The sequence below is a fragment of the Ruditapes philippinarum genome, unplaced genomic scaffold (assembly GCF_026571515.1).
Source record: "Ruditapes philippinarum isolate M1 unplaced genomic scaffold, ASM2657151v2 ctg1717_1_1_1_1, whole genome shotgun sequence".
In the NCBI taxonomy this organism is placed as follows: domain Eukaryota; kingdom Metazoa; phylum Mollusca; class Bivalvia; order Venerida; family Veneridae; genus Ruditapes; species Ruditapes philippinarum.
In genome coordinates, this window is record NW_026854300.1 from 147,636 (window position 1) to 161,561 (window position 13,926).

At 32.0% G+C, this 13,926-nt stretch overlaps 1 protein-coding gene across 2 annotated transcripts in view; it reads right to left on the reverse strand.

The window, feature by feature from the left end:
* LOC132739738 (neurofilament medium polypeptide-like) overlaps nucleotides 1–11,731 on the reverse strand; it is a 46,876-nt gene extending 35,145 nt beyond the window's left edge. For both annotated transcript variants that reach the window (XM_060727527.1, XM_060727526.1), the window contains exons 1-2: nucleotides 11,616–11,731; nucleotides 10,633–11,241 (exon numbers count right to left, since the gene is read on the reverse strand). In XM_060727527.1, the coding sequence (XP_060583510.1) occupies nucleotides 10,633–11,204 (572 nt within the window). In that variant the 5' untranslated portion in view covers nucleotides 11,205–11,241; nucleotides 11,616–11,731. The remainder of the gene's footprint in view (nucleotides 1–10,632; nucleotides 11,242–11,615) is intronic.
* Between the last annotated feature and the right edge of the window lie 2,195 nt (nucleotides 11,732–13,926).

Below are 13,926 nucleotides of genomic sequence, written 5' to 3' on the forward strand. Positions count from 1 at the left end.
AAAGATGTGACAACATTTAATATGTTTTGATAATTGCAATTATTTTGGACAATTAAAATAACACGATGCTGTAGAATTTACGACAAATGTTAAACAAATTTGAAATTATTTTGTCCGGCATATTTCGAGATCAGACTTTATTTGGCATTGCTCATTTCAAAATATACAGGGAAGTATTGTCTGCTTCTTATTTATACGATTTTGTTTTTGAGAAATCAACGGGTCTCTGCGTCTTCATTCTAAAGATTGTGTTAAGATAGGGAAATGGCAAGTAAGTCGGCTCTTTCTCCTTTCATAATAACGCATGGCTAAGTTTTCGGCCAAAGACAATTAAGACCCGTCACTTATAGTAAATGATACAGATGTAGCCGCCCAAACTATAACAAATTAAGTGACCGTCTGTGACTGTGACGATAGCCTGCGGTCAATAAAAAGAATTTGTCCACCATTTGAAGGTTAGCTGCAACGCCTTGATGAGCCAGGAGAGATTAATGACCTTGAAATGACTGCGAGCGAAATGAAGGTGAAAAAGTTACATATATTATAGCATTAAGCTCATTTATATTGTCAGCGAAATTACCTTTGTAATTCGTGACTGTCGTAATGGCGTTAGTCATTTTTTACAAACATCTTGCAAAGTTTACTTATTTTGTATGATCAACCGTACTTTTCACCTTGAAGCTTCCAAATTATACATATAACGAAACGAAACTGTTTCAGCAAATAAAGAAATACAGAAAAATAATTTAAAGATAAGATAAGGTCTAAAACGGAAAAGAAATGAATAAATTAAAAAAACATACAATTTTGTCGTATTTCAATTACTTTGTGGTAGTTACAGATCAACTTTTGGTAGTTCAAAGTGAGCAACAGTTAAAAACTTTCTGTTATCAATCAGACACCATTTTGACAGGTGAATCACTCGAAAAGTGACAATAGCATTTTCTTATCTGTTAACTTACGTGTTTAACATATATGGTTAATTAATATACATGTGCATTACTATCGACATGTGAACAGTTGTTTTTGTCATTTGTATTTGTTACAGCTGTCGTACGTTTTTGTCCACTTTTTAAAGAAAAGTTGGAAATATGGTTTAACCCACTGGTTAAACCTGTTGTTTCAGTTTTGGTTTATGGTTACCAACTTCAATTCCAACAACGCTCTAATTAGTTACAAGTTACTGAAAATTGGAGTGCGCTCCCCTTAAGACAGCTCCTGTTATATAATAAGCAGAAAAAATGTAACCTTAAGCCTTAAAAACTGTAATAGCTGGCGTAAACAATAATAATGTTGCGATCATGTATTTTCTCGTTAAACATTACATACCTATAATAGTTTGCATGTTTCCTTTACTTGAAACCATATAAAATATTTATATACCTTATAAAACATGTTATTGCTTACTTGACAGAAAACGAATTTCTTACTGTAATTAAACACCAAAATCACGAACTGTGTCCGCCTTTCGGCAGGTATACGATTACATAAGCCTTCAATATATTCGTATTTAAGGTGTTTTTTCTTTAACAGTACCTCATATATACAGAATCATTCAGCGGAATTTAATTAAACACATGTAAAATTAAGCAATATTTATCAATATATTGCAGTATTTTCATTTGTAAAGTTTAACACTTCATTATAAACCGGTCAAAAATAGGTTTAAAAGCAAATTGATATGTAATCTTTCATCACCTTAATGTTTATTTTTGAAGTTTGATATAGGTCAACGATACGGTACATTATTTGCCGAGTTTAAAATCAATTAATCGTTGGTGTACAACAAAAGGTCAAAACAACTTTACTTAAAGCGTTTAAATGATGTAAGTATACATTATTAATATTTTGTCTGTGCATCGATCTTTTAGAATTCATCGTAATGCAATGGGATATTCTTGAATTCGAAATGCCTTACCATCTAAACTGAAGGATTTTAATCAATATTTGGTTTCAAAAAGATGCGAAATTTGATCATGAAAAATGCAGAAATTTAAATAATTCATTACAATAATAGTATAGAATCAATATGAAACCTGAACTTTGAAGAAATCTGACATCTGTAAGAGGTTGCGTATGAATTTATTTAGTTAAAACAAAAAGAACTGGAATAACAAAAAGAAATTAAGATCAAACCGTATAAAATTAATTGACAAACATTCAATACAGATATAGTAAAAAAATTGATAACTACCTGATAATTACCTATTTTAACTAACTGATAATTACCTATTTTAACTAACTGATAATTACCTATTTTAAATTTACACCCCAGCTATAATTCATAACAAACAAAGCATTGTGTTATCTATTGGATAAAGTGAGAAGAAATGCATTTGAAATTACATCTGTTTTTATTCGCCTTTCTTATCTGGAGGAAAACTAAATTAATTCAAAGGTGCGCCAATTCACAAATCATTTCCCTTAACTAAAGTGATACTTAAACTTTCCGTAACGAGCGTATATGTTTATCACATCAATGGTTAAATCATCTTTTAAAAGTTGCTTAGAGGTATGAAATAAACTTTTTGATCGTCGTAGTAGTAATTTTGAGCCATGAACTGTAACGTGTTATATGTATATCAAATAGAATATGAATTGAAAATTACATTATCGTCATGTCTAAACTTCTTTTCCCCATATGATAATTTTACATCCCTCAATGCCCATTTCCCATCATTAGCATTTTAATACATACACAAGAAAAGCATTGATGCAAAGCATCAAAGGGCGACGCCAAAAGAATTTGATCCAGGTTTGCACCTAAATACTTAACAAAAGATGTGTACTTTATAGCAGTACCATTTCATGTGACCTGGAGGCTTGGCCCAGTTTATGTTGAAACTTAAACCAAAAAGAATAGACTCTGTCTTGCCAAGATGCAAAGACAATTTATAGTCAATAAACCAATCTTAAGATTTACTTTACCAGATACAAGGATACCTGAGTCATCATCATATAATGACAGGCACAAGTATCACACCTGGGAAGAAAAAATATGACCAGATTAATAAAAAATCTGTGTTCATCTTAAAAGTGTCAAAAACCAAAAAAAAAATGTAAATAATGACCCCCTTTAAAAATATACTATTATCTTAAAGTATATTTTTAAAGGGGGTCATCATTTACATTTTTTTTTTTTGGTTTGTGACACTTTTAAGATGAACACAGATTTTTTTATCAATCTGGTAATATTTTTTCTTCCCAGGTCTGATACTTGTGCCTGTGCATATAATAAAAGCTTATTGCTTAGGGTTGCAGACATGTCATACATAAAAGAGGACCTAAAATGAACATCAGGGGGACACCATAGGTATTCAGAGAGAAGGAGTACCAGCCCAATCACCAGCTGCTATCCGAGATAAGACTTGAACCATGCAAGAATGTCATTACATATGGCAGATGCTTGAAGAGATGAAGAAGAAGAAAAAAGAACTTCTTCCTGTGCAGTTTAGTGTGATCAACTGTACCAAATGCTTTTTGTAGATTTAAAAGTATCACACAATACTGCCTTTGTCCATTTCAAATTAAATGCAATCTATTAAATGAATCAAACATGTGTCAGTTGAAAAACCACTTCTAAACCCTGACTGAAACTGCCTGACCATGACTCGAACCCATGACTTTCAGAAGACCAACTGAGCTATCCGGCTACACATTTTCTCTTTAATAATGAAACAGTTCTAAACCTAAACCTTTTTCCCCACTATATTGATTCATGTACTTGAATTTCTGATGTTTACAGAGCATAGTGAATTAAACTCATGGTTATTTGCAGTAACAGGATGAGAAAAACTTTCAGCTTGACCAGAACTCAAACCTGTGACCCACAGAATAATGTACCGCGGCTGTAGCGATTGAGCTACCTGGCCGCTTACACATTTTCTCCCCTAAAAAGTGAACAGTTCTAAACCGTGACAGATATTTAGATTTTTAAATTAACAGATAATTAATTCTTAATTAATAAATAAGAAAAAAAAACCTTACATACTCATAGTCTTAATTAAAATAACAATTTACATCATTATTATTGTATAATTGTTTTTACTAAAAAGGGCTAAGACAGTTATTGGTTGTGCCATTATTTATAACAGGTCAATTTGAAAGAGAATATAACTGTGCTAATACATGTACAATATCTATGATAAGAAATTTTATGAAGGCTGATTTGTATTTTACATCAAGGGCACCGGGCGAAAACATGAAAATGCAACAACGAACCACTTTGTGGTAGATTGTATTTTCATGTTTTCATCTGGCGCCCGGTTACTTTTTGTACTTTGTTGGTTTTCATGACTGGCACAAATCACCCACTATAAAATTTAGTGTACAAATTTATTCAAGGAGAAGTATCAATCTACTCTATGAAAAGTCTGTTGTCGGGTTGACTCAGGAGACCAGATTGAAGATTGGAGATTGAGACTGGTGTCCCTCCATTACAAATAGATAAGGCAGAAGCTGTCCTTTTCAAACTATGCACATGTTAGAAAAAAATTAGAATAACTATTCAGAACATGATTTTTTGAGGCTTTATCAATTACATTGCTTGATCCAAGTTTCAGGACATTTTCAATCAATACATGTATTATCATTTATAACTTTAAATGAAAGTCTCATCTCTTTAATAATAATGACATAACTGCAACTCTTTAAATTCAGAAATATTATAAGTCTCATCATACCAATATACTAAGATATAAATGTATGCACATAACATTAATAATTCCAAGTTTCTATCAAATAAATATGAAATATTGGGTATATAAAGCCAGTAAAAGTATACTGGCATGCGAGCAGTTCCCGTACAGAAGCAGTACCCGTATTTTTCATTTAAACGCTTGATTTTTACATGCATTCTTCAAAAATTCATTTCAAATCAAGCAGATACATAAACGAGACAAAATCTAAGTGTCAGTTCGGCAGTACGTATAAAAAGTCTCATTTTAAATCACTTTCACCTGTGCGTTGTCAAAACGTGACCTTGTTTTATCTGGGGGAATTCCGTCTTTGCGCGCATGCGCAAACATACTTACACGTGAGGCATGTTAAAGGGTTTTCCACTAATACCACCTGTTTACAGATAAGAGGGCAATGTGATGAAAACTTGACCAATATTACTATATAAAATAATGTTATGGCTTTGATGCGTAAAATATCATGCATACAAGCATGCCATCGCATGTGAATGCGTTGGGGGTAACGGTACCGGGTAATAGATACACGCGTTTAGTCTACTTTCTATTTTCTGAATTACATCTATTTATCTCTTAGAAAATGGTCTGTTCAACAATTATAAATGAAAAATAGGTCCGATATAATAAAATTGTATAATTATAATGGGTTAAATTTTATGTACGGGAACTACTTCTCTTCATACAAAATAATGGATAATTTCGGTACCCCATATGAGGCCTCATAACTAAGGGTTATTCTATGTTTAGAACATGATGGAATTTCCATGATTTGTGTGACGAGCCGAATATTGATGTGTAACATTCAAATTTTGGTGAGTGAGCGTAATAAAAAATAATGATTAAGTAACTACGATTTTTGTACGGAAACTGCTCGCATGCCAGTATATATGTATCAATATTCACTCATCAGGGCCTCTATGCTTTTGATGACCTTGCAACTGGTAAATTTTATAAAACAAAAATTGTAAGTAATACCTAAGACAGACAGAAAAGAACAAATAATTTAGTAAACATGAGTTACTTCCCCTTGAAATAAAGAAAACATGAAACCCAAAAGAACACCCTAAACATCAAAATTAAGAAATGTTGCAGGCTCATTTTAATTATGCCATACAAATTAATGGTAAAGTATTCATAAAAAAGTAGATGGCGATGTGACAGCAGTAATTGCAGAAAATCGGATAGCTGTCAACATCCGGATACTGGTACACTTTGTAAAAACAACCATTCTGTTCAACAGATAAACGTAATATGGATAAAATCAATAGGATAATCGTTTACAACAGTCCATTACCTATCCTAATACTCATTTGCGGGTGAACTTTCTTCTTGTAGGAAAGTTTTGAAAATATATAAATGAATGAGCATCAATGTAGACCACAACGATATTCGAAATCCGGGTTTTAGTATTGTCAATAAAACAAAGGGACAAGCTGTTAATCTGAGCCTGCAATTTCGTGAAAATAATATCACAATGCACATGCTTTTTATATAAAGTTATTAAATACAAATATAATAACATATTTGTTTACTTGATTTTTACGAATCAAAATAAAACTAATTAACACAACATGAAATTAACTGCTAATAATAACAGCTCCTTCCATAGGCCAAAATAAAAAGCATTCCATATAAGACGACGCCGCTCACCGGCGTCGCCAATAACAGATGATTCTTATATGAGTAGGTGGGACGTATTAAAACAGCGGGCAAGTGTAAAAGTATTGTGTGATCATCCAAAATCGAGTGTACGGAAATGGAACGGTAAGCACGGAAATTTCAACTTTTCGAAGAAAAATATAAATATACAATGAAGCTACATATAGCTTCCTCGCATTTTAATATTTCAGACACACAGAACACGGTGGCATGGAAACATGTATGATAATCTCCTATATACATCAAACGTGTGTGTTGTGTAACATCATCAATCATTTAAATGAACAGTTTCAGAAACATCTGCCATGCTTCCAGGATAAATGTTTTTTCTGATGTATGAATCAGCGATCACATTCAATATTAATCAGCTACCGATATAATCTTAATATAAAGAAGTGTAATCTTAATATAAATTAGTACGTACAGAAAACCAACCAAATATTTCTTATAACTCTCCCCTTTGTGATTGAGGAGTTGCTTTTACGGGTTGAGACATCAGAATTGCAGCTACCGTTTAACCCTACGTGATTGTAAGAGGCCGCTTAATTGGTTCGAATTTTTGGAGTCTATGCATCTCTTAGCATCTACAGGTGAGGTGATTTTGACCCTCCAGTGTTGCTTAAAGTTTGTAAGCCTTTCCGCTATTCCGAATTTTCGAGCATTTGACTTAAGGAACCAAAAAAGACTGTTGTAATATAAGGAGCATCGTTATATAACTATAGACCGAAACAGCATAAAAAGTACAATCTTTAATTGTAACAGAGAAATGCATTATTATTCTAAACATGAACATTTTAACATTTTATATGGACACACTCCATAACTACAGAATCCTCTGATAAAAAAACCAACTCATTTCTGGAAAACTGAACTTTACATCTGACATTAAACATCGTTTCTGAACGCAAATTATGTAATATTACCATTCCAGTGAATCACTGACTTCAAATTTGCATATTTCATTTCCCCACAGATACTGATATTTGACCTTTTGCTGCGTAGCTTTGCTAGAAGATTTTGAAGTACAGAAAAAATATTCCAAAGGAACATTCTATTATTTATCTCGTAGCGTAATCAATATTATTGATAAAATATTATCATGTATTATTACTATTATTGCATTGTACTTTATTTGTTACCCGATGAACCATTCTGCATGCAAACAATCGCTTATTTCATTAACTGTTCATAAAAGATAAACCATATACGGTAGCGATATGACCCGTAACCGTGACAAATCCGTATAATAATTATTCTTCGATGGTACGGTAATAATTTATTATGTCCATTCATTAAGGCATCTGGGAGATAAAAGATATATTATATCTGTCTATCTAGCTATAGAATAATCTATCGATCAATAAAATCGCTGATTATGATCACGACGATAGTCAGGGGTATTCATCTTCAGAAATCTTGAAGTTTATTAATCATATACAAATGTACCGTATAAAATGAATGAGACAATTAGGAATATTTATGTAGGGATAAATGTATGCCATATCGCGATTCATTACATTCTTTTACGAAGCTTACATATATGGTCAATAATTTGTTGCATATTTGTATCATTTTTTTCTGAAGACGCTCTGAAATGTTTTAAAGTTCGACCTTGTTTTATTATTGTTATCATTATTATTTGCTAAGTGATTCCATCAAAGACTCTACTGAACTTTACTTTAACATGACACCATTGAGGCACCGGACAAGAAATAGAACTGACATTTTACTATAATAATTATCTCATCCAATTTCAGAAAGGCAGTCACGCCCGAGGGATTTGCTTCTGTTACTCTTTACATCATAAGTTGGACTGCCGTCTCCGTTTACATGATGTAATAATCTTGGAGTACGTTATTTTTTAAGAACATGAACACGTAATAGTGCTGAGCTGGAGATCAAAGAATTACTCTATTGATCAACTTGTTACATGCCTTTATGGCATCACGTTTAAGCCAGCCAGCGAGCATTATGGGATTGATGCTTGTTAATGCCTGTTTGATTCACGCAGGATGAAAAAGTGGAAAAGTCTGGAATCGATCGAGGCTCGATTGATTAGCGCGCGTCTCAGAACTTGCGGACACTAGTTGCTCCAGCCGTATCTATCTATAAATGTTTTATATTTTATCTCCCCCCCCCACTCAGTATTAGCTTGAATAACTTGATATAGATTTAACTGGTGTGGTAATATATCTATGATATATAATGTGTCAAAATTTGTTCTTCCTAAGTGCTGGAATGGTAAGCGATTGATAGCTCTATGAATTATAGAGTAGAACGTTGTATTTTGGGAACTTTCCAATTTTGCAACAAGTAACAGAAAAGCGAGGCTTAGGGTTCCCTAGAGATACTTTTTATATACATTTATTGGTTGTGTAACGGCAATATACGTATGTTAACCTTGTTCAGATCATTATCTATATAAGATCATTATATGTTTATCTGAAAAATCAAATATTTATAAAAACTCAATGTTTATAACCCTTTCTACCCTAAACATCTTAAATGGACTTCAGTCTGAACAAAATCTTTAATATTTTTAGAACATTTTCAAAATAACAACTGACTGATAGCAAACAGCGCAGACCGTGATCACACGGCACCGGTTTCCGGTCTTTGCTAGTCGCATGGGTAGGTGCTTAGAAAATTATAAAAGTTTGAATCCCAAAACGATATTGAATATGATATACCCTGACCTACTCAATGGCATTTCGTTAAGTTTAATTGAACTGCTATTCAGTTAAAAAAAATGAACAGAGCAACATTTTTCCGTATATTAAAATTTAAAAAAATGAACAGAGCAACATTTTTCCGTATATTAAAATAAGACTAAAATATTAACAGAATTTTTCAATTGCTGCCATCAAAGTACGTTTAATCTCAGCTAGAATAATTTACGAAGTGATTCATATTCAGCCACTAGTTTATCTAAATATATCCCCTCCCTTGGAATAAGCAGAAAAATCAAAGTGAAAAATAACAATGCGATAAAAGTGATATTATAACTGCTTTTAACATAATACATAGGACCTAAGTTAATATATTCATTAAAACATTCCTAATGAAGTAGGCGGTGGTGCATTAATTTTATTATTTTCGTTTATTTGTAATTGAATTATTTAAGTAAACAATTTATTTTTTACAAAGATAATAGAGGCGTTGACTAACAATCAGACATACTATGTCTTCTATTCCTATTTTTGACTTCCGATATTTCTTTATATGTCTTATAAAGGTTTTTATCTAATTCTTTTTGAGTTGAAATCGAATCCGAGTAATCATGCATGTTAAAAAAAGACAATATATATTTATAAATAGTCTAACTGATATTTATCAATGAGATTTTGGAAAAAAAAATGGCATTATTCAAGAGGAAGATAAGATCTAAACTTCGATAAAAATAACTCGAAAGAAGAAAAAATTGCATTACTCCCATGAATTAAAGTACATAACGGACCTAGCTATACCCGGGTTAGTGCTATTTGTAAACAAAATAATGTAGGACCAAAATATTTGTTAAATTGTTTTGTTTGAAGTTCAGACATTTCAGAAGATATCTGTGTAGTCAAAATGATATTGTTTTTCGTGTGGGCGATATTTGCAGGCTTAAAAGCAGATAAAATACCAAAGAAACAATGTGATTATTAAGTTTTCATTAACTTATTTTTGTCAAAAGATATGCACATTTTGCTCTTTTAAATACAGTTAAATAAGTGCATGGGAATGTGTTACCTGGCAAAAGGTAGTATTATTTAAGATAAAACACATATTTTGCACCTGATACGAGTATAAGATGATACATGCAGTTTTATCGTGAAGAGTAAAAGTGTAATCCCACACAAAATAAGCCTACCATAACAAACAGGGTTTAACCTTGATAAAAATCAACTCTTAATGCAAATTTATTCCTCGGGTTAAATTAAACTTTATACATATATACAAATAGTTGATGTATCTCATTTATCGTCTGCTAAATCACAGGCGATTGCTATGTAGAGCATGTAGGACAAAACGCACCTTATTTACTATTAAAGTAAACAATCAAAAGTACATGAAAACGAATTCTTCCAAAAAAATCACACGTCACCGTCGACTGGTTTAAAAGAGACATGTCTCGTTCGATTTGCAAGTTTCCTAACTTCCTAAGTAAGGTTTATGGATTGCGCATTAGGCAAATAATGAGATCCAATTTACTTTAGTGCATATAGATGTAAACCTTCAAAAATTAGCTCATGCATATTCATGAAGATGTAAATATAAAGATAGAAAATGAACTTACTGTCTGTTAAGGTCGGCATTCTGCTCGGAGATGCTGCTCAGTTTAATCTCAAGAGCCGCTTTATCCTTGCTGAGGTCATCAATGAGTCGTCGGGCTTCGGTCATTTCTGCCTCGTACATTTGCTTGATGTGGCTTGTCTCTTTGCCCCATTTTGACCTCAGTTCGTCCAGCTCCGAACCCAGCTTTCTATTTTGAGCCTCGAGAAATCTAACTTTTTCGATATAGTTTGCAAATCTTTCATTAAGGTCCTGTAAGTCTCTCTTTTCTTTTTCTCTGTTGGTCTTCACGGATGTTACACCAGTGTTCGAGACATTGGCATACCCGCCCGGTCCCATGCCTCCCATGCCACCCATGTGGGACCCATAACCGTATTCAACGGTGCGAACGATGGAAGAGCCGCCACCGCTGCTGGATCTTAGCGGAAGTGATGATCGGCTTAGGATGTTGGAAGATGCTCGAGATCCAAAGTTTGACTTGTATGGTATGTCTTCAAGCGACTCATACCCACCGCCACCACCGCTTGAGCTAGAGGTGATCACCGTCCTTTTTTCTGTTACAGTTGACTGAGACATTATAAAGGTTTAAGACTCCGGTCTGCGAAAATAAGCACTGAAAAAAATGAATAAAGTCCAAAAATTTCATAAAATTTTAACCTGAAAAAAGCAAAAACTTCCCAAAACGAGTTAAATGTATTAAATACACTTTCACTGCAGGTAGTGTATAATGTAGATTGTAACTTAAGCTATGAATTTACTACCGATACGGTAATGGTAAAATGAAAGTAACGATTACGTTTAAGACAGCTTAAGTAAAAATAATATATAAATATATCTATCACACACTCTGCTGCTTTAACAAGTAAGTCCATATTAGGTTTAACAACGATATTTTCCAATACAAAGATAGCCAAACAGTGAATTTGTTTCAAAAATACGCATGCATATTTACTAAACAAATATCGTTGAGGTTTAATAAAATCCTACCTTCGACAAGTGTGTAAAACACAAGCTTGCTCGCTCTTTATATACTTTATAAGGCGACCATTAATGATATTTCAACCGTAGCGTTTCTATTGGCTCGCGCGGTCACGTGACGCCGATAGCTTCATGATTCAACAGGCGGATTTGAAATATCGGACAGACTGCCATAAATTAAGAAATAATTAGTTTGACAAATATTTCTGTCTTGGCAACTTATCTTTGCCAAGCCATCCTCTTAAGTAGCCGAATTTCTCGCGAGGAGAATAGCATGTTTATGAATTCTATTTGCACTTAGTCATTTTTACACAGTACGTTAGTAAGAATACGCGCCTCTGTTGACGCCCAAAAACGTATGCAAAAATGACAGTTCATCAAAAATGCGACGAGAAACAATAACACAAAACAACAACAACATTTTTATTATACTAATAATGCACTCGTGGGTTTATTTTATGCATCTGAATAAAAAAATATACAAATAAAAAACGACTTATTCTGCAGTTTTATACTTGTGCTTTCAACGTGCTGACTAAGATAAGAACGATTCTGTTTTTCTGTTTGTTTGAAAGCAATAAAACTATTTCTGGGTTTAATTCAATTCTTCAAGTATCGACTGTAAAGGAATAAATGTTTTGCAATTAGAAATGGTTTGAAGGTGTTGTAATATTGTAGGAATTGGTTTCTATTCTTCACATACATGTATTATATGTACAATCAATGTCGCCATATTTCTTAAAATTTCTAATTTCAAATGTATAAATTCCATATAACATTTTTATGTAACGTGTTTTTCTGATGATGAATAAGTATGTAAACATGCATATTTATTTACGTTTAAAACAGTTTATCCCCAACACTATAATATCAATTTTGTTGCTTTGAAATAACGTTCTAGAATAATTACTAACGTCATTAAAATGTAACGCGACATTGTCTTTAATTAATATTGAAAATTAGTATTGAAAATGTATTGTTTATGCATTTTTATTAATGTATAATCACACTATGTATGTTTATGTACTATGTACAAGTCAAAATAAAATAATGTTCTGTTCTGTTCTAAAATTTATACCAGAGATGTAGATTACATGTTATCTTTGTTTCTGTTTATAATTACTTATTTATGTGCTATATGAAAGTTTGATAAGACAAATAAGACGTAATTAGGTAAAGGACTGGGTAGTCCTATTGCCCGCACTCTTTTGAATATATGTAATTTTGCTTATAGCATAATGATGAATTTGTTTTTAAGTTATATGTAAAGTAGCTGCAATAATTATTATCAAAACTGCTAAAAGAAAAATAAATAATATAATAACTATTTTTTTTTACTTTTGAGTAAATCAGGTTTTCTTCTTGCTGTAATAAGTGAATATGTGGTTAAGGAATATGGATTTAACTGCAGCAAATATGTTTTTATATTCAATCACAATTTTGTATGTAAATGTGAATGATTGAATTAGCATGTTTTTGAAATATAGAACAAATGAAAAATTGAATAAATAAATAAAATAAATAAATAAATAAATAAATGATTGAATGAATGAATGAATGAATGAATGAATGAATGAATAAAATAAATAAATAAATAAATAAATAAATGAAACCTTAGCATGTAAAAACTGTTGAGACAATGAAGACGATGTAAAGTTACATTTTATTTAAGTCGTTTTGTTTTGTAAAATTGAAAAGACAAATACGGCCTATGCTATAAAATGTAGATGCATCACATGTTGTTATTAATTAATTTATATTAAATGTATTGATTAATTGATTGTAAATGTAATTTAACTGTTAGTTTAAACGGCGGCCACGCGTTCGTCATATAAGACCAGTGCAGACTGCCCTTTTGATATTCAATCGGTTCAAATTTTAAAAATTTACCAGAAAGGATAGAAATTGAAACAAAAAATGGACAAGCCTGTGTAAAATACTGAGCGTTGTAAAGGTGGAAAACTATTTTAAACCAACATCGATTTTATCTCAATTATTTGCTGCCTATAAAGACATAACATATAAAACCTATTTATAGAGAAGTTAAGTTAAAGAAACTTCTATGTTGTAAGGGAAAACAGAGTTTTATTGAACCATAGGAACAAAACAATTAGAAAGGACATTAAAAAATCCATCATATATGATGAAAAATGTTTTTTTGTTACTTTTTGTTACAAATAAAAGCACCTTCACAAATTATCATATACATGTGACTGCATTTACTTAAGGTTGTTTTACTATTATTCATATATCATATATACTCATAACACGTATTTGGACGGGTAATATTTCACTGTCTTTGACGTCATCTGTATAACAA